At 35.4% G+C, this 27046-nt stretch overlaps 2 protein-coding genes and 1 long non-coding RNA gene across 4 annotated transcripts; 1 reads left to right on the top strand and 2 right to left on the bottom strand.

Moving 5' to 3' along the window:
• Positions 1-137: 137 nt before the first annotated feature.
• Positions 138-3633, bottom strand: LOC103962791 (serine acetyltransferase 5-like). 2 transcript variants are annotated; one of them, XM_009375562.3, is made up of 3 exons: positions 3370-3633; positions 947-1370; positions 138-792 (listed from the first exon to the last, which is right to left on the bottom strand). In XM_009375562.3, exons 2-3 carry the CDS (start codon positions 1310-1312, stop codon positions 301-303), a joined length of 858 nt encoding a protein of 285 aa, XP_009373837.2. In that variant the 5' UTR covers positions 1313-1370; positions 3370-3633; the 3' UTR covers positions 138-300. The 2 variants fall into 2 exon arrangements, with proteins under 2 accessions (XP_009373837.2, XP_009373836.2); XM_009375561.3 differs by having other exon boundaries at positions 947-1373; positions 3370-3632.
• Positions 3634-18130: 14497 nt separating this feature from the next.
• Positions 18131-25539, top strand: LOC103935204 (mechanosensitive ion channel protein 10). The gene is given in 7 exon segments (XM_018644479.2): positions 18131-18306; positions 18308-19479; positions 22894-23017; positions 23216-23509; positions 24155-24357; positions 25030-25250; positions 25253-25539. Coding segments are annotated over 7 exon segments (2103 nt in total). The 5' UTR covers positions 18131-18264; the 3' UTR covers positions 25300-25539.
• Positions 20379-22860, bottom strand: LOC103935188. Its single transcript, XR_665410.3, has 3 exons — positions 21238-22860; positions 20981-21134; positions 20379-20867 (listed from the first exon to the last, which is right to left on the bottom strand). It is a non-coding gene; the product is annotated as an uncharacterized LOC103935188 (long non-coding RNA).
• Positions 25540-27046: the final 1507 nt, after the last annotated feature.

Genomic DNA, 27046 nt, shown 5'->3' with positions numbered 1-27046 from the left:
CCGTTTTATCAACCAACTCCCCTGTTTCCATCTCTCCCCTTCATAGCTTCTAAAACTTTATATACCGTATTACTCCGACTATAACGTGTACAGAGTCACGCTCCATACGGTTCTGACCCCGACCCGTAATCAGGTCCTTGAATCAAACCCTTGAGATTTTCTCATGAAAACAACTTCTGTAATATTTATACATTACAAAATAGCAGTTGACTGCATTGTAGCATTGCAGAGGTAAACGTCATAGATTATAGGTCTCAGACTCACTTCACATGATATTAACATAACCAAAGCAAAAACTTATCAAATTATGTAATCAGACCATTCAGACATAAAGGAGGTATGGTCCATGGACTCCCCTGGCACATCCTCATGTTTAGAGGGCCGCTCCTTCCCTCCGACCAACCTTGCCGGATTCCCCACTGCCGTCGTCCACGGTGGCACATCGATAAGCACCACTGACCCCGCCCCAATCTTTGCACCCTCACCGATCTTCACGTTTCCCAGAATTGTTGCACCTGCACCAATTAGTACACCATCACCAATCTTTGGGTGCCTGTCTCCACCCACCTTTCCCGTCCCACCTAGTGTCACGTGGTGCAATATTGACACATTGTTTCCTATAACTGCTGTCTCCCCAACCACAACGCCCGTTGCGTGGTCGAGCAGAACACCTTTACCGATCCTTGCAGCTGGGTGAATGTCCACGGAAAACACATCCGCAATTCGTGACTGGAGTGCTAGTGCTAGTGGTTTACGTGACTGACTCCACAACTTATGCGCCACTCGCTGAGCCTAACAAATCACACAAACTATTATCTTTTCTTAAAATTTCCGGAAAACGAGCCGAACTATAGCAATTTTCTTGATTATTATATAAAATTAAACTAATTCATAATTTGAAAACTAGTAGTTACTTTGAATTCAACATTTGAATTTGATTATTTACCTGACAGGCCAGGAAGCCCTTGTAATTGAGTAAACAGTGAGAGAATGAGACGCAAGCAGGATCACGTTCATGTACAGCGCATAGATCAGCTACCGTGGCAGCGCGTAGAGAGGGATCAGAGGAAAACGCATCGAGGAATAGATCATAGAGGAGCGTCGAGAGGAGAGTGGATGAGCACAGCTTATTCCCCAAGTGAAATGACAGTGAGCGCTCCAATGATGAATGCGAGAGTATAGTTGAGTACAAATAGCTTGCAAGTGCTGGCTCAGACTCAGCGTCACGTTTTACCTCAGTTTTTATCTGGGCCCACACCCGCACCTCGCCCTCGGCTTCTGATGAAGCGTGCAAAAGCTCGCCTGCTGGCATCTTGACCACAGATGGTGGGGTGGAACTGGCGTAAAACTTATGCTAGAATATGACACCACTTCTATCATTAAATGACCACACAAAATTAAGTTAGTCCACTTTACCATCATAAATAAAACACAGATCACTATATTGTTACTTTTCCTATGATCACGACATTAAACAAAAAACTTAACTTCATGAAGTTAATCTTGCCATTCGAAACATATACAGACTACTATCAATTCATGTTTGCAAGGGGCAAACGTAAAATAAAACCCAAAACTGCAACCGGAATATTATTTACAGAATTATAACTAGACCATTTTCAAAAAACGTGCTCATATTGAAGAAAACAGATAATCATTAGCAACTATTAGTTTGAATCCCATGTATTGAAAAACAGATGGCAACCGATTTGCAAGAAACACATGATATCAACAACCGAACCTCCTAATGATCAAATAACCTAATCATCCGACATAACATAATTAGGCCAATACACCAACAATCAAAAGTGATGGAATTGGTGAAAATTACCTATTGTAGATAAATAGCCCCATAAATGAAAGAACACAATGCAAAGTTAAGTCTATTCCCAGTAAACCTCACCAAATCCCATTGATATATGAACATCAATTCCATGGTGTTTAAATTGACAAAGGTAACCCAATATTAGCATCCACGTCAAAAGAAGAAGAAGAGCATCAGTTATCATGTCATACACACTTCGCTAGATGGTTAACTGAAGATATTATGTTTTCTTTGTATGTTGCATCTCTTTGCTATTTTTCACTTTCTTGAAGAGCTGCATAAAATAGTTCAAAGACTTTAAGAATCACACTTCTGCTGATAATTAAACAAGTTACTTGATTAGAATTGTTTTTTTATCAACTTTGTTTGAGAATTTCTGTTTCCTTGACAGAAGTTTGTTTAGGCAGGATTATGCATTTGAACAACATCGAACGAAAAGACATAATAGATAATGAGGACGATCAATTCCTGCCCACACCCGGTTGTCCAAATTGGCTGTGTCAGAAATTTCCTATTAGAACATGGAAATAAACCCACTTCATCCACAAGAAATGACAAGATGTGAAGGTGAGATGGAAAACCCTTAAAGGGACAGAAACAAAGACCTGTCAAGACTGAGAATGCAGATAAATAGCGAGAAAAAAAATGCAGATAATTCACAATAAGGTTCCGTGCTCCAACTGGGACAGCTTGTTTGACGATGTCTAAATAGGGAAACTCTAATAGCAAAAATGGAAGTAGAATGATAGCATAATTGGGTCATTATGTGACTTAGGGCACTCAAAGTCTGCTAAGACAACCAAAAAAAAAAAAAAAAAAGATTCATATGAAATGATGCCAAAAGATTTCATTGTTAACTGAATTTTATGATCCGAGGCAGCAATATAATTATGTGGAACAAGAAGACATTCCTTGTTTAAAGTATTCAAACGGAACTTCAAACTAAAGTTGGCCAGCTTCAGAATGTTATCTTTACGTCGCAATTGCAGTAGCAGGATATGTTACAGAGCAGAGAAAAACTTATGCTATCATAATCTCTCCGTCTCTCTCAGCTTCTCAAAATGTCAATTAAACAGACAACCAGGGTATCTCATAACTAAGAGCACCTAAACTTTCTAATTTAACAGCGCCAGATATTACAGGAAGTTAGAGAAAGTCAATTTGTTTTATCTTCAACCAGATTCTTTAATACCCTTATAATCTTGAGTCAGTAGAATATGATCAAGAAACCCATTTGCTAAACAAAACTTGTAATATACAATCGGCCTTTAAATCATCATTAACCCCTGTAAACACCAACCAACAGAACATCTCTTTCAAAAACTACATAAAATTTACAAGTAAATAAAACCCAGTTCTCAAAATTCAAAAGCTTTATGCAAGCTAGAAAAATCAAATTCGGGTTGTAAATGGTTCAAAAGGAAAAACAAGTAGAAATAAAACGCAACGAATGACGAGAAAAAGTAGAGATAAATCAACTAACTCTATTACAATTGAAATTCAAACTGAATTCTGTGTTCACCGTGTTCGTGAATTGAGATTACCTCACAGGAGCCGATAATCAGATTGCCGGGGATGACCGCCAGTTGCCGGTGAAGGTTGGAGGCTGATGGGATTGACGATTGATAAAATGTAATCACCGCATGTAAGGGCCGAAGTTTCTTCTTATTTTTAATTATTATCTGACGGAGTTGACGGCAAACTAACGTTATCGTCTATGTTGACAAACAAAGAAAAGCAAGAGAGTGAGAGTGAGGGTCTGTTTCCCAAAACTATTTTTCGCGAGTGTAAGGTAATAAGCTTAACAATAGATCCGCATGCCTATTGATCCATAAATCCTAGGCCTGGCAATTTCTGACACGACCCGATAACCCGATACGACACGACACGAAATTAACAGGTGTTTGGGTCGACACGATAACGAATCGGGTAACCCGATAAGCACCTGTTAAGATAACGGGTTGGTTCGGGTATACACGTGGGTAACACGATACACGATAAGCAGAATATTATTTTTATAATTTTATAACCCTAAAAAAATAAAATAATAATTATATACATTAATTTTACAATTTTATACCCCTAAATATTATAACAAATATATATATATATATATATATTAAATTAACTATAAAATTTATAATAATTATAATAATTATATATACTATAATAAGTATATCCCCAAAATATTAAGTCTATCTATAATAATTATATATATATATATATATTAAATTTTATAAAAACTATAATAATTATTAATTAATAATTTAATATGCATGATGCCTTGCATGATTTTGCATCCATTGAAATTTGATGTGATTTCTTTCCATTCAAATTTCAATAATCAATTTCTTGCCGTTGCCAACTTGCCGCCCTTTTTGAAAAAAAAAATGGAGGGAAAATGAAAATGTTAAGAAAAGTTGAAAATGAAACAAAAAAAGTGAGAGAATTAGGGAAAGATGTTGGAGGGAAAAGTGAAAATGATAAGAAAAAGTTGAAAAGGAAACAAAAAAGAGAGGGAAAAATGAAAATTAATAGAAGTGGTGAGAATTTTTTTTTTTTTTAAGTTATTAACTTTTTATCACACACATGACTGTCATGACATATCTCACTATTTTTATAATGACACACGTGACACGTGATGTATGTACTATTCTGTGTACCAGTCAATTATAATTTATACGTACAAAATAAATAGATTTAAATCTACTTAATAAATATATATATACACACACACACACACGGAACTTGATTGATGGCATACGAATTCTCCAAAACTAATTTCAACGATCAAAACCGTCAAAATTGTTTGTATATGCTTGGAGATCACATCAGCAAAAAATCACAAAAAAAAAAACATTCAGAGATCAAGTAACGGGACAAAACTTTTCAACGGTTATAAACGAAAAATCACGATTTAACGGTTATTTTAACTCCGATTTTGATGATTTTTTATAACTACACTCCTTGACCCTATATGAATACAATGAATGAATTCGATCTTCAATTTAAAATATTTACACAAGTGGATACCACAAAATCTTATGTTATACTTAATGAAAGTATAAATAAACTCTAAGTGTTAGTCAATCTATCGTTTTACAAATTCTCCAAAACTAATTTCAACGATCCAAACCGTCAAAATTGTTTGTATATGCTTGGAGATCACATCAGCAAAAAATCACAAAAAAAAAAAAACATTCAGAGATCAAGTAACGGGACAAAGCTTTTCAACGGTTATAAACGAAAAATCACGATTTAACGGTTATTTTAACTCCGATTTTGATGATTTTTTATAACTATACTCCTTGACCCTATATGAATACAATGAATGAATTCGATCTTCAATTTAAAATATTTACACAAGTGGATACCACAAAATCTTATGTTATACTTAATAAAAGTATAAATAAACTCTAAGTGTTAGTCAATCTATCGTTTTACGAATTCTTCAAAACTAATTTCAACGATCCAAACCGTCAAAATTGTTTGTATATGCTTGAAGATCACATCAGCAAAAAATCACAAAAAAAAACATTCAGAGATCAAGTAACGAGACAAAGCTTTTCAACGGTTATAAACGAAAAATCACGATTTAACGGTTATTTAACTCCGATTTTGATGATTTTTTATAACTACACTCCTTAACCCTATATGAATACAATGAATGAATTCGATCTTCAATTTAAAATATTTACACAAGTGGATACCACAAAATCTTATGTTATACTTAATGAAAGTATAAATGAACTCTAAGTGTTAGTCAATCTATCGTTTTACGAATTCTCCAAAACTAATTTCAACGATCCAAACCGTCAAAATTGTTTGTATATGCTTGGAGATCACATCAGCAAAAAATCACAAAAAAAAAAACATTCAGAGATCAGGTAATGGGACAAAGCTTTTCAACGGTTATAAACGAAAAATCACGATTTAACGGTTATTTTAACTTCGATTTTGATGATTTTTTTATAACTACACTCCTTGACCCTATATGAATACAATGAATGAATTCGATCTTCAATTTAAAATATTTACACAAGCGGATACCACAAAATCTTATGTTATACTTAATGAAAGTATAAATAAACTCTAAGTGTTAGTCAATCTATCATTTTACGAATTCTCCAAAACTAATTTCAACGATCCAAATCGTTAAAATTGTTTGTATATGCTTGGAGATCACATCAGCAAAAAATCACAAAAAAAAAACATTCAGAGATCAAGTAACGGGACAAAGCTTTTCGACGGTTATAAACGAAAAATCAAGATTTAACGGTTATTTTAACTCTGATTTTGATGAATTTTTAGAGCTACACTCCTTGACCCTATATGAATACAAAGAATAAATTTGATCTTCAATTTAAAATATTTACACTAGTGGATGTGGATATCACAAAATCTTATGTTATAATTTATATACTTAATAAAAGTATGAATCAACTATAATATTAATAATTATATACATTAATTTAATAATTTTATATCCCTAAAAAGTAAAAACTATAATAATTATATAGATGTAGGTGTAAATTGAATACAATTTCATGATGATTGATGTAAATTGAAGATTTTGTAAATGGAGGTGTAAACTTTTGAGAAAGACTTACAATCTTAAAAACAAAAACTCTTTATCCTTGCACATTTAATATTTGTAATATATTAGTAATGTATGTATTATTTTTTTTATTAGGCTTTTATTTTTCGAGTGTAGATATAGTACTTGAACGAGAAATGTTTTAATGTTTTGAAGTAATATTTATGTGGCAATGTGTGGTATGTGCAAATTTTTTAAAAAAAATATTTTTTTCTTAACGGGTCATAATGGGTCATAACGGGTCGGGTCACTTTACCCGTTGGGTAAAGTGACACGACCTGTTAAGGACCCGTTAAGATAACGGGTGTGACACGACACGACCCGTTAAGATAACAGGTATTACACGAAAACGACACGAACACGATAAACACGACCCGTTTGCCAGGCTTAATAAATCCGAACCGATCGACTACTTTAGCTATAAAAGAAGATAAGTAGCTCTTCTATCGAGAAAAAAGAGTGAGGGGAGAAGAAGTAGCTCTTCTTATGTTTGTTTTGCCCGTTCTTCGTGTGCTTCCTTTATTCCACATCAATGACATTTTGCTCCTCCATTAATTGCAATGAGGAGGCTATTTCCTCTTGAAAGGCTAACTCCTCATTTCCTGGCCCTTTTCCTTCAATTTTCTACCCTTGTTTCTTGCCTAGGTATGGAAGATTGAGACCCGGAGACGGATTTTATAGCCTTGTTTCTTCAATGATAAGAGATACTTGTTCATCCCCAACTGTATTTGAGGAAACATTTCCAAACATCGGTATAGGACCAAATCTTTCTTGTGGTGAATCTTGAAATAACACCCACCTTTTACAAATTTCCCAACAACCTTGATGAGTAAAGGTTTTTTTCATGTCATCCATATACAATTGCTCCGCTTGGCGTTCCTAGAAAATATAATTACAAAAATTAAAGGAAATTAATTTATGAAATTAAATGTAATATAATTTAAATATTTAAAAGAACTTCTGCAAACACTTACTTTGTCGTATAGATTGGCTCCGCTGTCATATCTCATTTTGGCCCTTATCACAGCTTGATGCCATTTATTCAAACTTGGATGAAGATGTTTTTTTTTTTTTTTTTTCCATCGTGAAAACAACTCTTGTGGTTTCTAGGGCTCAGTGGAGTGGGGCCTTTGTAGAACTCATAGTACTTTTTGGACGTACAAGTCCTAATGCCTTCACTTGTTTGAGAAACACCCTTGACACTATCTTCCGAAATCCATCTATAAGTGTTTGGGCCCAAAATATTATTTTGGGCCGAGCTAGGAGTTGTTCTCGGCACAGTAATTTTCTTCTAGAATTGTCATGGGCCATCCAATCATTGCAGGCCGTCCACTCAGGATCGACCGAATCCTATTGTAGGATGAATTGGTTTAGATAAGGACGGAGTAGTTGAGAACTAGTGCAATGAGGAGTCTTAAGAGGCTAAGGATACTGAGACTTAGGAGATGAATCCGGTTTGATGATTAGCTCAGTTCAAAGTCCTTTTGGAATTAAGATTGGTCGAAACCTAATCAAGTTAGGTTGAGAAGTTATAATTTGAGTATGATTTTAGCCTGGCTATGAAGGGTTTCACTACTATAAATAGAGGTGGGAGCATACATTCAAACCCCATCCAATTCAACACATAAATTGCCTTGTGCAAACTCTCGCTCTATGCGAAACCTCTCAACAACCTTGAGATTTTTATTTTCTTTTTTCCGTCAACACATCTTCAGTTTGGATAAACAACATCGTGAAGGCAACCGGTGACATCTTCAATTTGGATAAATAACACTGTTGCCGTAGAGTCAACTGAGCACCTTTCGTTTGGATAAACATCACTGCTTCGAAGTTGACTGATTACCTATCCATGTCTCGGTCGACAAGGATTTACAAGTTCTTGTTGGTAGAGGTCATCTCATCAGCCTTCTCGACGAAGTGAGGTGTTACCAGGTTACTACATTCGGCACATTAAAAGCCGAATATGATATTGAACTTCGTAAAACTAATAGCCTTGTCTTCAGGCTCTAGAACCCGAAGGTCGAGACGTGTTCTTTCCTCGGTCGCAGTTAGGGATGGCAACGGTTCGGTTTGGGGACGGAAATGCTATATCCATCCCCATAACCATGAAAATTAACCATATCCATAACCGCAAATTAACAATCAAAGATTATCCATAACCATATCCACCGGGTAACGGATTTTCAATCGGTTATCGGTTATATCCATCTTCGTCCAAAAAAAATTATATTCATCCAATTGACGCACTATAAATTTGAGTAGATACTAATTCCGTCATTAAGTAGCAACATCCAATTACAAAAAACATAACAATATATTTGAAGTTGTTCATGATAGCATGCACCAATTTCTTGACAGTGAGACTCTTGAAGAGAGATGAATTTGATAAACTTGTAACATTTGATAATTGATATATAAAATGACTCAATGAATTAATTTGGTTGAGTATAACAATAAGCGTATTGAATTGATGAGGTTGTTGGTATGCCCCATGCATGATGTTTGGTGCATAATAAAGATAGTATAGGGTTTGATGCATACATAATGAATTAATATAGGGAGGGTTCGGTAAATTGAATAAAATTATATTATATATCAAACATATATATATATATATATATATAATATTCGGGTTGGATTCGCGAATGGACATGGATTAGGGACCCCTATAACCATATCCAAAATCATAACCAAATAAAGTTCATGGTTTTTCCCCATATCCGTACCATACCTAAATTTTCATATCCAAATCCAATCTATTCGGGGCAGTTATCCACGGTCATCGGGTTTAACGGTTAAAATTGCCATCTCTAGTCGCAGTCGCAAGATCAAGAAGTCAGCAGCGCGCTCAACGTAACATTAACACATTTTACTCCTTGGCCGAGCTCGGCCGTCGAGTTGGCACACCCCGCACATAACCGAAGGACATAGTTAGCTCATTAGTTACTTGGCCTGCGCACCACATAGGCTTAGTAGTTTTTAGGGTTAACATTTTGGCACGCCCGGTGAGACCCAGTGTTAAAGCTACGAAGTTCATGACCATTGAGACACGGTCAGTAAAAAAGAAAGCAATTATGGGAAAGTCAACGAGCAACCTTTCAGTCTAGAACCGAAAAACTCACGAATTGAGGGTGCACGATTATATGTGACAGCGAGTTTTATGACGAATGGACGTTTCAATGTTCGCATGACTTAGGGATGCCGAAAAGCTCGCGAATCAAGGCTGCCCAATTGCATATGATGGTGACTTTATGGCGAAATAGCGTTTTAGTGTTTACACGCCTCAGGAGTCATTATTAGAGGACAAATGTGCCAAGAAGATGCCACGTGGAAAGGAGTCTGACATGACTGAGACTTAGGAGATGAATTTGGTTTGATGATTAGCTTGGTTCAAAGTCTTTTCGGAGTTAGGATTGGTCGAAACCTAATCAGGTTAGGTTGAGAAGTTCTAATCCAAGGATGATTTTTGCCCTGCTATGAAGAGTTTCGCTACTATAAATATAGGAGGGAGCATACATTTAAACCCCCTCCAATTCAACACACAAACTGTCATGCACAAACTCTCGCTCTGCGTGAAACCTCTTAACAACCTTGAGATCTTTATTTTCTTTTTTTCGCCAACACATCTTCAGTTTGGATAAACAACACTGTTACCATAGAGTCAGCTGATCGCAGAGCACTTTTAGTTTGGATAAATAGGACTGCTTCGAAGTTGACTGATTACCTCTCCAAGTCTCAGTCGACAAGGATTTACAAGTCCTTGTTGGTAGAGGTCATCTCATCAGCCTTCTCGACGAAGTGAGGTATTACTAAGTTACTACATTCGGCACATTAAAAGTCAAATCTGATATTGAACTTCGCAAAACTAGCAGCCTTGTCTTCAAGCTCTAGAACCCGAACGCCAAGACGTGTTCCTTCCTTGAGCACAGTCGCAAGATCAAGAAGTTAGCAGCGCACTCAACGCAACATCAACACATTTTACTTCCCAGCCAAGCTTGGTGGTCGAGTTGGCATGCCCCACACATAACCAAGGGACGTAGCTAGCTCATTAGTTACTCGGCCTATGCGCCACGTAGGCTTTATAGTTTTTAGGGTCAACAATTAGCCTGCAAAGAACATCATCTTCTTTTTGGGTCCAAGACTTTCTTTGGTTGAATATGTGGCCATTTGAAAATTATTGAAAAAATTAAAGGAAAGATTATTGGAAGAGGTAAGAGAATAGAATGTGAAGAATTGAAATAAAATGAGGTAAAATAGTATGGAATGGTGAAAAGAGTGTGAGAAATAGTGTAGAAATGGCTTAGGTATTTATAGGGGAAAAAAATTAGAATTTTTAATTTTTTTTTTTTAATTTCGTCTAAAAGAATTCAAATTCCAACGTCTATGTACATGACTTCGGCTGACGTTAGCTAGCTATTGCTAGCTAGTGTTTGGATGATGTCATGTTACCGTTTGAGTATTGAGATTTGTAGAACATCTAGTTGATTTTTTGTATGTTTTTTCCAGAAAAAAAATTCCAAAACTAGAAGATATGTTTCGGTCAATAGTTAAGTGGGGTTTCGAGGGGAGGGGCTCAAATCAGAGTGAAGAACGTCCCAAAAGTGCTTGACTTTCACTATCACAATTGTCCTCCTTATTTCGAAACAAAATAATTTTTTTTTATTAATTAGAAATACCAAGTGTAGACAATGTCTAAAATTTGTTCGAAAATGTCAATATTTTTATAGAAATATCCAAAAAATTAAACAAAGATATGGAAGAAAGTCAAAGATATAACAATAGTCATCCTCTTAAATTTAGCTAAAAGCAACAGATTTCGCCGATATTTCTGACATATCGTTAAATAGTTTTATATTTTGTCTAAGCCAGTGTTTGACATTCTCAAAGTTTCATTTTAAATTTCATCATTTATATCGAAAGCAACCGATATCAAAATCGATATCTATATTCACAAATTTGTATATCGATATTTTCATCGATGCTGATATTGTAAACATGGAGTGTTTACATTATATACCAAATGTGTTTTTATTCTTTTTTATTATCGGATTCTACCAATCTTTGGCCGTCCACTCCCTAATTCTTATCATCTCTTATCAGCAAGTGAATTTCAATTATCTATATATCATGCGTTGGTTTGAGTTTTAAAAGTACCCTAACTTGTCTTATTACTTACTAGAAAACTTTTTGGTCTCGTTTAATGCTTCGGTATGTTTGGCTAGACAACTCACTAATTCAATGAATGTTGAATGAAAATATGGACACTAACTTGCATATTTTGTCCAATTGAAGATAAAAACTGGAGAAGTCATGAAGAAAACTTATCAACCTTAATTCTCACAAAAGTAATAAGAATGAGACAGACAAGTTTTCTTCATGACTTCTACATCTTTTATTTTCACTCAGACAAGATAAGCAAGCTAGATAGAATCATGAATCACAACCATTGCACTTGTAAGGCCATACATGTACTATGTGTTGCGTTTAGTGACTTTAGTTTTTCACAAAGGTGGACCATTTTATTTAGGGATTCAGGGGAAAGGAAGAGATCACCAATTGCCCATTTAGTATCTAATAAAATTGTTTCAAGTTCTTCCAAAACAATTTTAATTAGTTCATACATGTATGTTCAATATCCAGTTCCTTAATTAACGACAAAGAATTATCATTTATAAAGGGATCTTTAAAACTATTTTAATTAGTCCAAAAAATTTCGAGCAAAATCAATAAATGAAAAGATATATTAGAGCGGACTTGAAGCAAAACACTGAAGATGATAAAGCACTTTCATATCTTAGCAGGAATATGTCTCCCACCAAATACTAATATAAGGAACTTAATATCCTCAATATATATATATATATATATATGAAACTTTTTGTGTGTGATAGTATGACAACATTATAATATTAGACGTATAAGATTCTTGACGTATATTATATGTATGAACTCTGTGAGAATCCTTGGGGTTGACACTAGTGGTGAGCGGATAGTGGAATATGAGATTAGAATTATGATACATCTAGATTTGAACCCTCTAATTCGCAACAAGAGTTCGCAGCCCTCTAATATAACAAGAAAAACCTCAAAATACAAGGTTGATGATCTCAAATGCTAGTATTATTTTGTGCAGGGCCAGTTTTGAGATTTTGGGAACGTGAGGTGAGCTATTAGAACGAGGTCTTTAATTCTTAACTTCTTAGACCATTAAATCATGCATGTCATTTTCGTATAATCTATTATTAAAGGGTGTATTTTTACACACCACTTTCAAGTGATAGTAATGCTTGTCACCTTACTTAATGTCATTGGATGCGTTTAAATTTTGAGATTTGTAGTCTATCCACTATACAGATTTCAAAATTTAAACTTATCCATTGGCGATAATAGGGTGGTGAGAAAAAAAAAAGAGTTGTTTTATTAGTAACTCACATATAGTTGAATTCACCCCACATACTTTTTAATAGTACCCTCGCACCCCACAATCTCTACTTAAACTCCACATCAAACTATTAATTTGTTTCAAACAATGTTTCAAACAAAAATAAAAAGAACTCGTGTGTGTGTCCTACTTTCAACTTTCAATTCAAACACCAAGTATTTCTGCCGCATGACAGATGGGTTCTTCTCCTCATTTTTAGATATCATGGGTAGGGTTGCAAAATCTCTAAGTTTAAATTTGGAGTACGAAGTTTGGAATAGTTTTGGGTTTCTATATTCAAATTACAAAATTGGAGAGTCATTCTGTTCAGAATTGAACAAGTTGTAGCCTAGCCTCTTCTAATCCTGGAGAGGCTATGGTTACTGCATGTTAGGTGTCAACAAGCAGCATCAGTTATCAAGTAAGAAACAAATGTGGAAATAAATAGGCCGTGGAGATTTTTATTTGATGTAACCTTTCCATGATGATAAGGTATACAAATACAACATGTGTTGGAACCAAATTGGCGCACCATCATCTAGGGAGGAGTGCTTGAACAACAACTTGCAAGAAGAGAACAAATGAACTGTGAAATCCCCAAGGTACCAGTGTGGTACCGGCCAAAGGTTCTCCAACGCTCTAGTTAGTCAAGGTTTATGGAATTCAAGTAGTGGGCAAGAGAGCGAAATCGATATGCATGATATCTAAATACCTTTGATGAACCCTATATTGAGTGTATTTATAGTGATCGTGAATGAATCATTTTAGGATAATGAATCCTCATAAAGCTGGGAAAATCATAAAGGATATCTAGCAAGATATTCCTTCCTTGTAGGATTTTGATTACTTAAGGCTTAAGCCAATTCCTAAATTGTAGGAATCTCCAAGATAATAGGAAATTAGGTCGTCAAACCATATCCAATGTCTTGCGGAGCAAGCATGGTCATTCTTGACAAGATCTGCGAGCCTTGGCTACCATTATGGGATCCAAACTGTGTGGTGGCACAACTGGTCCATTTGTACGACTTAGCCTAGCTAGAGTCGGTTAGTCCGTGATCAGACTACATAGGCGATAGTATTTTGACCCGCTTTACTCCAACCCTAAAAAATTCATGGTCCCATAAATGCCTCTAACTATGCTTTTGAAAGGGCGTTTTCCTTGATGATGGATAGTTATCCAAGAACCATACCTTTTAGAATAGATTAGAATAATGAGCAATCCAAAATTTGTGAACATATGTAAATCCAGCTCCGTAACCTAGACTTGGTAATTGAAAGTTTCGTGATTACTCAGTGACTTGAGTTTTTCAAGTCCCTAATCGAGAAGTTTTCCTCACTCGAAAACTTGGGGGAATACTGTTTATACCATACTTCACCAGTCCCAAAACTATCGAGCATTAGTCAAGTTGATAACTTCAGGGACCACTAAAGGATTTGTGTTGAAGCACCCATGCCGAAGCACAAGGTTTCTCTCAATCAGGATGTCAATCCCAACATGACACGTGTCAACGTCAAAATAAAACTCCTAGAGTCCCACATTGACTACGAACGAAAGCTAGCGACTCTCCTCAACTATAAAAGGAGATCATTCTCCTACAATTAATCGCTAATATCATTATTGTATTTTAACTCATCATTAGAACCCACTCATGGTGATTATGCTTGAACCTATGTATTGTGTAAATTCTTCACTATTAACAAGAACTCTTCTACTCTCGTGAAACATAGCCCAACTTAGGGTGAACTACTTACATCTTGCGTTTGCTTTCCTATCTTTATCTATCTACATACTCACCTACATTTAGTGATTGGAGGAACCTTGAGAAAGCCACAAGCTTGACACTTTACATTGTTCCAAAGTCTCATTAATTTTGTGCATCAACATGTGACACATAATTTAGTTTATTTGGTTTAAAAAATTGATTGACCTTGCATTACTCTAATCTTAATGTATATCATCAATTATCACAATGCGACACTCAGCAACAAGACATGTAGTTGGTAAATTCATTTATTTATTTATTTTAGTTATAGGTTAGTGAGTTGAGTAAATTGTAGCAATGGTTAACTTTAACTAAATTAGAGCAATGACCCTCAACTAAAAATCCATTACCCTTAGTCTTTCAAATCATCAAAATGTGTAGCTATGGTCCTTTTGGTCAACTCTGTCAGAATTCTATCAAAACGAGTTATGTTGGAAGGACCTTATATTACTAGAATTGGGTTATAGTTGATGGATCATTGCTCCAATTGGGTTAAAGTTGAGATATCATTTCTCCAATTGAATTAAAGTTGAGGGACCATTGATACAATTTTTCTTATTTGATTTTTCATATTTGTCCCTTGATTTAGCCTCACGTGCATGTCACTTGACTCATTTTGACAGAAATTCTAATAAAGTTGACCAAAAAGATCATAGCTACACGTTTTGATGAGTTGAGGAACCAATGGTAATGGATTTTTAATTGAGGGACCATTGCTCTAATTGGGTTAAAGTTAAGGGACCATTGCTACAATTTACTATAGTGAGTTGGATAGTTAGTTGTGAAGTATTGATGAGGATTAAACTCACACCAAGGTGTGTAGGCATGATAGATTTCCGTAATTGCAATAGAGCGCTATTTGTAATAATCGGTAAATTTGGTACATCATAACCAAGCACATCTTATTCCAATATCACTTTAAGTTAAGAAATTAGGCATGATTAGATAAATGGTCCTTGTGGTGATAAGATAATCGGAAGATAGCCCTCATGGTAAAATATTAAGATTTAAACTCTCGTGTAGTTCGTTAGCAAATTTAGTCCAAAAGTTAGTTTTCAGTTAAATGCAGGATAAAAATGTATTTTAACTTATTGTTTCTTTCTATTCACATTCTTTCTTCAAGTGTGGTGAGTCTGGACACATGGCGAGGGACTGGAGGCTATGGCGGCGGAGGCAGCTATAGAGGTGGTGGTTGCAACGGTGGTGGAGGTAGAGGTGCTTCTGGAGGCTTCTACCACTGCACTGAATCCGGCAATTTCGCGAGGGAGTGCCTGGACAGAGGTTGAACCAGTCATTTCCACTTCACCATATCTCTGCATATGCTGCTGGTCTGTTTGGTTTCTGCTTAACTAAGTCTTGGTTTCTATGAATGAAAAACTTGTTTCAAGTGTTTCAAGTAGTTGTAGTTGTCAGTTTTATGATCACCTCCTTGATTTCAATCTATGGAAATCATGAAGTAAATGATTCATTTTGGTATAGTAATTTTTCTTTGTTTTTTTGGTTAAGTTTTTAAGTGTAGATTTAGTTTTATTCTGGGAGAAAATGTGGATGTCGGTTAGTGGTTGGATTTTGATTCATACACATTAATATTAACGACAAAAAGAAAAGAATTTATTTCTGTGGGTTTGATTTCAATTTCGAACTTTGTCATTCCAGAGAAACCTTTGAGTTCTTTGTGCACAGCAAAGTAATTGGAAAGCAAGTAATCAGGAGCATCAGGGCCACTGAACCCATCATAAGTCCCTATGAAAAGCCAATCATGTTCCTCCGAAATAACCACATGAACTCAATCCTTGTAGGCTTTTCCTTGAGCTGATTCAAGATTTTAGCTTCCCATCGAGTAATGTCCCCTGCCACCATTCTCATTCTCATTACGCAAACTCACATGGCCGCTCTAATACAAATCATAGACTAAGTAAAGAGATAAGGAAGAAGAAGACACACATCAAAGTACATTTTACCCTTGCATTTAACTGACATTTAACAGAAAATTAACATTTGGACTAAATTTGCTAACAAACTACACTACAAGGGTTTAAATCCTAATTTTTTTTTTCACAAGGGCTATCTTACGATTACCTTATCACAACGAGGACTGTTTATCTGATTAGGCCAAGAAATTAACACCATACTCAAATTAACACTTGGCCGAATAATAAATGATCGATAACACATTAAAGACTTTTTCATGGAGGAAATATAACTTATAGTTCATTAATGCAGTCAACATGACATGTCATTACATATAGTGGAACTAATTTTTGAGTAATGCTATTCATACCATATATTTATACCATATTTCTATACCATCTTAGTGGCATCTGATGTGGACAGTCACATCATTTGAAAAATTTGCAAACCCAAGGAAAGAACGGAGAAAGACTCCTCGTATACCACAATCATTATTTAATTAACTAGTTTTTCTTAATTATTATTTTATTAAATAATGAACTAAATTTAAAAATCTGATTAATTCAAATGATGTGGCTGTCTACATCAAATGTCACCTAAGGTGGAATGAAAATGTGATACAAAGACATGATATGAATAGCATTACTCCTTATTTTTTGCCAACTATTAATGCTAATGAGTTTAAATCTCAAGGCATTACTGTTAACCTCAAGTCGTTGTTGGAGATAATCACGCCACATAATGCAATAATATATAGATTTACTTTAAAGAAAGTATTAGAAGTGTTTGTTTTTCATTCGATTTTCAAAAAGTTGGTGTTGACACTGGACACAAATTCTCATCTTTCGTTACCATCTGTTACATAATGGAATGGTTCTAAAGCGTCAAAAAGCATAACCAATTCGATAGGACGACATAGATGTTCCTTTCCTTAATTTTGGGTTGACAAGAATTATTTAGTTGACTAAAATAGTACATATTAAGAATCATATAATCTAATGGATTGCTCGTAGATGGAATGAACCATGAAGGGGAAAAGGGGGACTGCTTTAGCGTGAATGTTTTCATACTCAATAAAGTTTTGTTGGTAACTATTTTTAATGGTGTAAGTGTGCCAAAACAAAACAAAAATAATGCTAAACATATCACATTTTTACACTAAATTTGATCTGAACTTTATATTTTTATGTCGATTTGCAGTGGTAGATGGTGGCGTAGAGTGGAGATGCGGTGAATCGTCAAACTCTGCTTGGCTCCTATACATGTGAGTTTGATAACGTTAATCCTCAGTGTATAAAGAGTTTCAAGAAAGCAGGGTTAAAATTCAATAAGAACATATACACACTACTGACGTATTTATGATCCAAGACTTTTTCCTTTATATATCAAAATTTGTGACTGATTAATGTTGGTTTTAGACTGCGACATACAATTTATAGGAGCAGTCCCTAATTTGTATTACCGGAAATGTTCACCAAAAAGTTAAAGTAATGATCCATAACTAAAACGCGATAATAGCAGTCTTCATCTACAATCTAGAATGAATATATATATATATATATATATATATATAGAGAGAGAGAGAGAGAGAGAGAGAGAGAGAGAGAGAGAGAGAGAGAGAGAACGACAGCTAGCTCCATTGATCAATGATGTTTTCTTCTTAATTCTTTTATCCTAGAGGAAACCCAACACATTTCCACAGCCTTCCATCCAATAATATACTTTTGGGTTTTTTTTTGAGAGTTGAATGCAAGCCATGGAGGTCCAGAAGAGCAACACAGACCATGTAGCTAGTCACCATAGACCAACCAAACCCCAAACTCAAACAGTCACCCCAGGCAGACTCTAATATTTCAATCCCACAACCCTTATCAAGTGCAAAAACCCTTAGACGCCTAAACTTTTCGAAGCCCCGGTCACGGTTTGAGGAGATTAAGTACCCTTTGCCACCAAAAACAATTCATGAATCAGAACAACTCCAACCCTTCGACCCCTATCAAGACAACAACTCGTCCGCAGATGAAGATGACGATGAAGACTGGTACGAAAATGAAGAAGACGATGAAGATGATAACGATGGCAAGCAAGGAAAGCACCTAAAGAGAAGGAAGAGAAAGATAAACAAGCGAGCTGTAATTGAGTGGACTTTGTTCCTCACAATAATGACTTGCTTGGTATGCTCTCTAACCCTAGATTCTCTTAAAAACAAAGTGAAATGGGGCTTGGAGATATGGAAATGGTGTGTAATGGTCATGGTTACGTTTTGTGGGCGTTTAGTTTCTGGTTGGGTTGTGGGGTTTCTTGTCTTTATCATAGAGCGAAACTTCATGCTTAGAGAAAAGGTACTTTACTTTGTGTTTGGTTTGAGAAAGAGTTTCCAAAATTGTGCTTGGTTAGGCCTAGTTTTAGTTGCTTGGATGAGCATGTTCCCTGACAAGCACAACAAGGTCCTCAAGAATATCTTTCGTGCTCTTATCGCGGTGTTGATCGGAGCCACGATATGGCTGCTTAAGATCTTGTTTGTTAAAGTCTTGGCATCCTCATTTCATGTAGCTACATTCTTTGATCGCATGAAAGAGAGTGTTTTCCACCACTACATTTTGGAAGCCCTATCTGGGCCTCCACTGGACGAGGAAGAAAGGGAGCTTCCGCAGCGTCGTTTTCAGGCGTCGAAGTCGTTGCCTGCAAGGCTGCGAGACAAGTCTCATGGGGTTTCAAGGTCCTATAGGCGAGAAGGGTCAAGGAGGATTGACATGGAGAAACTTAAAAGGTTGAGCATGGCGAGTAGAGCAACGGCATGGAGCGTGAGGAGGCTTGTAAACTACGTTAGGTCTTCGGGATTGTCGACGATTTCGAGAACTATAGATGATTTTGGAAATGCAGAGTCGGAGATTACAAGTGAATGGGAGGCGAGAAATAGTGCTCAAAGGATTTTCAAGAATGTTGCTAAGCCTGGTGCTAAGTAAGTTTTTCACTTTTCACTGTCCCTGCCTACTATACTTTTACTTTCACTAAATAATTTGCATATATAAAATAACAAATGGTGCATGCCAACCCTCTTTATTATGATATTAGGATGCATGCCAACCCTCTTTATTAATTTGCTTTATCACTTCTTGTGACAATGATGGTTCATCATATATTTGAAGTGTAATTATAAATGGTCCCCTTTTTTCTTTTTTCAAAGGTAGATAAATGGCCCCTTTCTTACTTTTGCTTTTCTTCTTCTTCTTTTATTTCTTTTTTATTTCTTTTATTTTTTTAATTTTATTTTTTAATTTTTTTTTTTATCTCTAGCAGTTATCTCCTTGATGGTTGACAGGTCGACAGGTTGATGGGTAGGTGCATTATAGTGTCACTTAACACACCTATTCATAATGTTATGATGCTTTGCTATTAGGGCACACTAAAAAAAACTCATTTCCAGATGAAATAACTTTGTCAGACTAAATACATGTCCGTTGCCTCTTATTTTTCCGGCAACATTTCGTTAGACAAAAGTTATCATGCTCAATTATTTGCCTAACGAATAATAAACATTCATCAGACAAGTAGAGTTGGCCCGACAAAATAAAGTCTTCGGGTAAAAGAGCATTAACTGACTTGACCTGATGAAAGAAACTTGATTGATGACATTACTTCATCGAGTTTTCTAAAAATATAATAATTAAAAACATTTTGCCCAACGAAATATTCATCGGGCCATTATTTGAAAGAAAAAAAAAACAAGAAATACCTGCTCAACGAAATTGTTCGTCACGCAAAGTATTTAAACATTTTTCCAAAAAATCAAAATTTAAAATTTTAAATTAGAATTAATTAATTAACTAATTCTAATTATATTAATCTAAAAAGGTAAAATAAATCACAATATTAAAGAATTTTATTTAATTATATTAAAATAAAATATTTATAACAATTGTACGTAAAAATACTAAACTTAGTACAACTACTAGGTGACTGCTGAGGTGGCTGGTTGGATGGTCGCTGAACGTTCAGAAGATCAGGCTGACATTGATTGGTCTATCCCAACAATGTACCGCATAATACCCTCCTCTCGCTAGCGTGCATCTTCTCTAACTTCTTCGTCTCGCTGGCGTAGGACCACTAACTCCATCTCCAACTGCTATAGTCTGGAAGACGTCCCGCTTATAGTCAAACAGCTAGATGAAGAAGATCACCGAGGTCTCGAATCCGACGCGCTCCTAGGCTGGGAAGTTCTTTGCTTTTAGTCGGCCAACCCGTCCATTTGCAATTGTAGAGATAGCTCTAGATCAGGTGTCAACTCCTCCATTGACGTGTCCGGTTATTGTTGGGTGATATACTCGTCCTTCTTCTGCAACATAGAAGCTTACAAAAAAAAAAAAAAAAAAAAAAAGAGTAATCAATTAAGATTATCAATCATAATTTTAAAAATTTTAAGCCAATGAAGTTTGAAATTAAAATTTGAACGGAATACGTACATGAATGTTGTTTCCATATTTGGCATGCGTATCTCCCAAGCCTCGACTTCCGGGAAAAGCAAACTCTTATCACGATGTTCCTCAACCTGAAAAATGAACGGCTAAGAACCAGATTGATTATGGTGCAGCTTTGCTTCCCGATTAGCCTTATTTGCTGCCAATTTTTTATGTGAATTAAAAAAAATTAATTAAACTTAAAAAAATAAACAGAAATATAAAAAACAGAAATTGAAAATTAAAATTAAAAAAAAACTTACCAAAAATGTCGGGCTCTAAAAATGACTGCACAACCACTCCCACTGCCCAATCCTCTCCTTAGATTATGGGGGTCGATTTGTAAGAGTCCATCTGGAGATGCACAAGTCTTGTAATAACTTCCACTACTTACACCGCTCAACCCACACCTAATGTATGTACTCATTTGTATCCAAGTGCTTCATGTTGATGGAGAAGTTGGTCCGAAATAGACAAAAGAAACAAGTGTATTAGATTAAAAAGTACATTAAATAAGTAAAAGTAAAAGAACTAATTAATTAACGAAACTCCACACACTGAAATCTATCTCATCATCTGCTATGCACCTAATGCACCTAGGGAAGGGTAAGCATCTTCCGTGAAGGGCGACCATGGGGCATTTCGTACGGATGAAGGCACCCATATCGTAAGTCACTGTTGACTTTCGTGCTCGCTCGATAATGGTGTGAGCTATATTTGCTCGACGAATTACCTTTTATCGGGTAAATAGTAATTTCTGATAGTAGCGTGTTTACTTATGTTTTTTTTTTTTTTTTTTTTTTTTTTTTTGTTTTTTTATATAAAAAGAAATTAGTATGAGAAGGAAAGATAAGCAATTCCCTATATTAATGGAATACCTTCATTTTTAATATCTATCACACCCAAAACTTATGGGGCCACCTATTTCTTCATTCATCTGGTTGTTAACTACTGAATACATGACTGAGAATGATACTCATTCTTTCGAATTTCATTTCTTGTAAGTAAATATGCCATTAAGTTACATGGTTTACTATTCTTGGCCAAGAATAACAATAAATTTATTGTTTTATATATAAACAGTGCTCTTATTAGACTGTTTAATATAGGATAGTGTTATTCGCACGCCTATTTTTACCTCCCAAACACCCTTATCAATTTTGTCATTAATCTTCTTTAATTCATTCAATTTGATATCGAAAATTGAGAGGGGTATGTGAGGAGTAAAAATAAGTGTGATAACACTACCCTTAATATATTGTTTGTTATCTAAGTTGATCTCAAATTCTTTTTAATTTTGGATGTTTATTAGACATAATATGTTTTATTGTGTGATACTCCTGGAACATAGCATGTACAAAATATATAGCAAGACAGTATTATTCGAATTACAAAATTAAATTGTTAATGAAACTCAAAAAGTGTCTCGCCTTTTCAATTTTTTAAGCCTACAAAAGTATGCATTCACGAGACTTGGTTTATGATTACACTTGTTTTATATATAATAACGATTCAAATGAGTCTACTTGTTTTATATATATAATAACGATTCAAAGGAATCTTAATGACTCCTAATTGAGAGCTTCTTACTTATTCAATCATTCAGTCATTTTGTGCCTTTTAATTGAGAGTTTCTTGCAATGTTCACATCCACCTTCATTCATTCCAACGTACGTCCTTGACGACGATAGTGATTGTGAATACACACACACACACACATATCGCATACTGGCACACACGAAGGACATGAACTCAATAATATCATTTCAGTTAACATTTTTTGTGTGGCTTAATTAGGTTTTTTGTTCATGCACCGTAGCCTAGATAATTGAGACCGACCAGGCTTCGATGATACAATTCTCAAAGGCTCAAAGTTTTTTTTTTTTTTTTTTTTTCTTCGTCTGGCCGTCCTTATACAGATACATAGAAGAGGAAGATTTACTACGGTTCTTGAAGAGTGATGAAATTCACACCATATTTCCTCTCTTTGAAGGAGCTATTGAAACGGGAAAAATTACAAAGTCGTCCTTTAAAAATTGGGTGGTGAGTTTCAACATAATTCACATTTAGCAATTTCCTCACTCAATATAGCTGTTGTTACCAAAACTTAAAGAAAGAGACATGAAACTGAATCGAATCAAAACGGCACACATTGACCAATTTAGATATCCAAAGCTAATTTTATATATAGCACTACTCGTTTCCTAATAATTTTATAAAATTGGTTGACGGGTTTTATAGGTGCATGCCTATATTGAGCGTAAAGCATTGGCTCACTCCTTGAATGACACCAAGACTGCTGTCCATCAACTTCACAAGTTGGCGAGTGCAATCGTAATTGTGATTATAACTGTGGTGACTCTATTGGTGATGGGTCTGGCCACAACTAAGGTGATCTTTGTTGTTACTTCTCAACTGCTGCTTGTGGGATTCATGTTCCAGAACATGTGCAAAACTGTGTTCGAGTCTATCATCTTTGTGTTTGTGATGCATCCATTTGATGTTGGTGATCGTTGTGTGGTGGATGGAGTTCAGGTCAGAGATATTATATACTCTACTTTTCGGATTACCTCCTTCAGGAAATTATTCTAATTAATAACCCAAACTTTTTTTCTTTGGTCATCTCCTAAGAAATATTCTTGCATCATGCGTTCCCTAATTTGGAATTTAGGGGCTCATTTGTTGACGAATGGCCCAATTGAATACATAGGTATGTAAAGAAGATTTTGGGGAGTAATTTTGTAATTGGACCGACTGAAAATTTGACCAAAAAAAGCTAGAAAACTTATGGCGGTCGAGAACTTTATAGGGTGTAAATACAATATAGTATGTATGATAATGACCTAAAAAAAAGGTTTTATGAGTATGGGATGGAAAAGAAGTTAATATGAGTATTTCAAAGTTGTAAGATTTTTAAATGACATATTTCAATTAATTATTTGAAAATTCTTCGCATATGCCTATTGATTCGTTCATGTAGGGCATTCGTAATTCCTCATATCTAACCTTTTATGATTTATTTGTTCATTGCTATGCCTAAATCCGTTGAAATTTACCTCTTAGTGAACAAATTAAGTAGCCCTAGCAAGACTAACATATTACATAGGGAGTATTGCTATTCGTCTTGTTATTTATTCCTCTTGGATGAAATAATAACGTTCAATGCTTATTTTTATGCAGATGGTTGTAGAAGAGATGAACATTTTGTCAACCGTTTTCTTAAGATACGACAATGAAAAAATATTCTACCCCAATTCTGTGCTTCTTACAAAGCCTATTAGTAATTTCAGAAGGAGTCCAGATATGGCTGACAGTATTGATTTCACAATTGATGTCTCTACTCCTGTTGATGATGTTTCTGCACTCAAGAAGGCCATACAATTGTAAGCAACCCGCCTCATCCACCTTTCATATTTCCATTTTTGACTTGTTAAATTGCTTGTATAACCATGAAATGATCAAGCTAATAAAATACAACTGATTATAAAAGCTATTTCTAGTGATACCATTTTTTTTTTTTTTTGAAAAGAACCTTAGAGTGTTTCATTACTAAGAACATCTAATTCAAACACAATAAGTGCCATGTGGATCGTTTTTATAATAATTGCTTATGTATTGTGTATACCCTTCACTATTAATGAGAACTCCTCTACCCTATGAACGTAGCCAAACTTAGGATAAACCACGTACTTTTGTGTTTGCTTTCTTGTCTCTATCTCTTTACATATTATCCTCAATGGGTGACCGGAGCAACCAAACTTGACACTTTAGGTTATTCCAAAGTTTCATAGATTTTGTACATCAACAATGGTAGATTAGTAATTTTCTCTATATAAAAATATTAGAAAAAAATTAGTCTCTTTCACATTTCTTGCTAAATTCTCTCTTCCATATTTTTTTTTTCACGTGTGGAATTGCTACTATATACAGCGAAAAGTTACATTATAACACTTGGCACACACTGATAGGTGGCAATAATACTACAATATCACTACATTTTAATATATGTTGAGGAATTATTTTTTGGTTACAAATGCTGCATGGAATTTGTGCAGATATATTGACAGCAAGCCAAAGTATTGGTCCTCAAAACACTCAGTCATAGTGAAGGAGATTGAGAATGTGGACAAGATGAAAATGATGCTGTGTGTTCAACACACCATGAACCATCAAAATTATGGGGAAAAGAGTGCTCGAAGATCAGAGCTCGTGTTTGAACTGAAGAAGATTTTCCAAAATCTTGGCATAAAGTACCATCTTCTTCCTCAAGAAGTAAACCTCCCCAATTCAACGCAAGCAATGAGAGGTTAACCATACCTTCTTAATCACTACCACTTTCCATGAGGAGCCTGTAAATTTACCGGCACTTCACTATGCTAGACTTGCATGTCGTTTGTATGACAAACTTAATCAAGCAAATATGAGAGATGCAACTAATGGGGTTTTCAAGCGGTTGAAGTTTTAATGTAAAAATTATTTGAATGTGTTTAATATAAAAGGAAGAAGTTGTGTTTTCATTGCACTACAGTAATGCTTATTGATACCATCATGAGGTTGGGAGTTCAGTTTCTTGTGAAGCACACTATGAAGTTGCTGGTGAATATTTATGGTAGTAGGAGATGGTAATTTAGCTACGAGGAGGAGGGATTGGGCTTGATGAAGTTGGCAAATTGCCAAACAAGAGTTGGTGATCAAGTATCAACATAGTAGCAAATGAAAGACAAAACGCAATCCTGTCACCGCCGTCCTGGAGTCAAGAAGAACAGAAATTGCTGACTACGAAGATGGATACTACCGGTATTAGAAACGAAGGCTAATGCGCATATATAGTGCACCAAAATGGTGTGCTGTTGCCCTAGATGCCGACGAAGAAGAAGACCGCTGTACAAAGCCTACACGTTGGATAAGAAGGCTGCACTAACGTGCAAACTGCACAAAAAACGGTGCAATTGTTGTTCGAGTCGTTAACAAACTCACTTAATAAAATGACTGCAAAATTAGTTCAAGCCCCGTACATGGGTCACAGCTAGGGGCCAAGAAATTGCGTACAAGAAACTAGGAAAGCAACGGCAGAAGATGTAAAACAACAGAGAATGTTGCAGAGTATAGACCGTAAGTTTGAGAGATTCGGAGAGAGAAAGAGAGCCTGAGGAAGAAGAAAGAAGTTTCTATATTTCTGTAATGATTTCTTACATATACAATTGAGATATATATCTTTAGACTTGCTTAATGACTAAGCAAACACTCAACTCAACAACCTTATCTACAACTTAACAACCTTATCATCACAAAGTCCCTAATCTATTGCCACACGACACTTAATACAACCATTGATTCCATATTGTTATCATCCCCTCTCAAGCTTAGGAGAGGAAGGTCCAAGCTTGAGATTGCAGCAGTGAGTATGAAACAATGGGGATGAAAAACTTTTAGTCAATATGTTAGCAAACTGTTGATTAGATGAAACAAACTGCATATGCAGAAGCTGTTTAGCCACTATTTCTCTAACAAAGTGCACATCAATCTCAATGTGTTTAGTCCTTTGATGCATGACTAGATAACAAGCAAGAGTAATAACAGACAAATTATCACAAAACAATGTAGAGGGAGTAGGTACAAAGATATGCAGGAAGGCAAAGCTATGGCCTAATCCAATCAATTCAGCAACAGTAGAAGCAATGACTCTATATTTTGCTTTAGTAGAAGACCTAGAGGCTGTGTCCTGTTTCTTGGAGGACTATGAAGTAGGATTAGACCCCAAAAAACTACCAATTCAGTTGTTGACCTTCTGTCATTAGGGTCCCAAGGACCCTAGCCTAGCCAACATCACTAAATGCATGTCCATGGAAAGCACCTTTAACAAATTGAATACCATAAGTCTGTGTACTTTTCAAATGCATAAGGATTCTTTTGATAGCAAGAAAATAAGATTCTAGAGGACAATGCATAAACTAACATACTTGGTGAACTGAGAATGCAATACATGGCCTGGTGAATATAAGATATTAAAGAACCCCTACAATACTTCTCTACAACTCTTAATTGTTAAAAGGTTTCCCATCATCATTTAAC

This window comes from the organism of the source record quoted next, unplaced genomic scaffold, assembly GCF_019419815.1.
Source record: "Pyrus x bretschneideri cultivar Hongxiangsu unplaced genomic scaffold, Pyrus_bretschneideri_v1 Contig35, whole genome shotgun sequence".
NCBI lineage: Eukaryota > Viridiplantae > Streptophyta > Magnoliopsida > Rosales > Rosaceae > Pyrus > Pyrus x bretschneideri.
The sequence above is the reverse complement of the archived record's forward strand: the minus strand, read 5'-3'. Positions and strand labels throughout refer to the sequence as shown.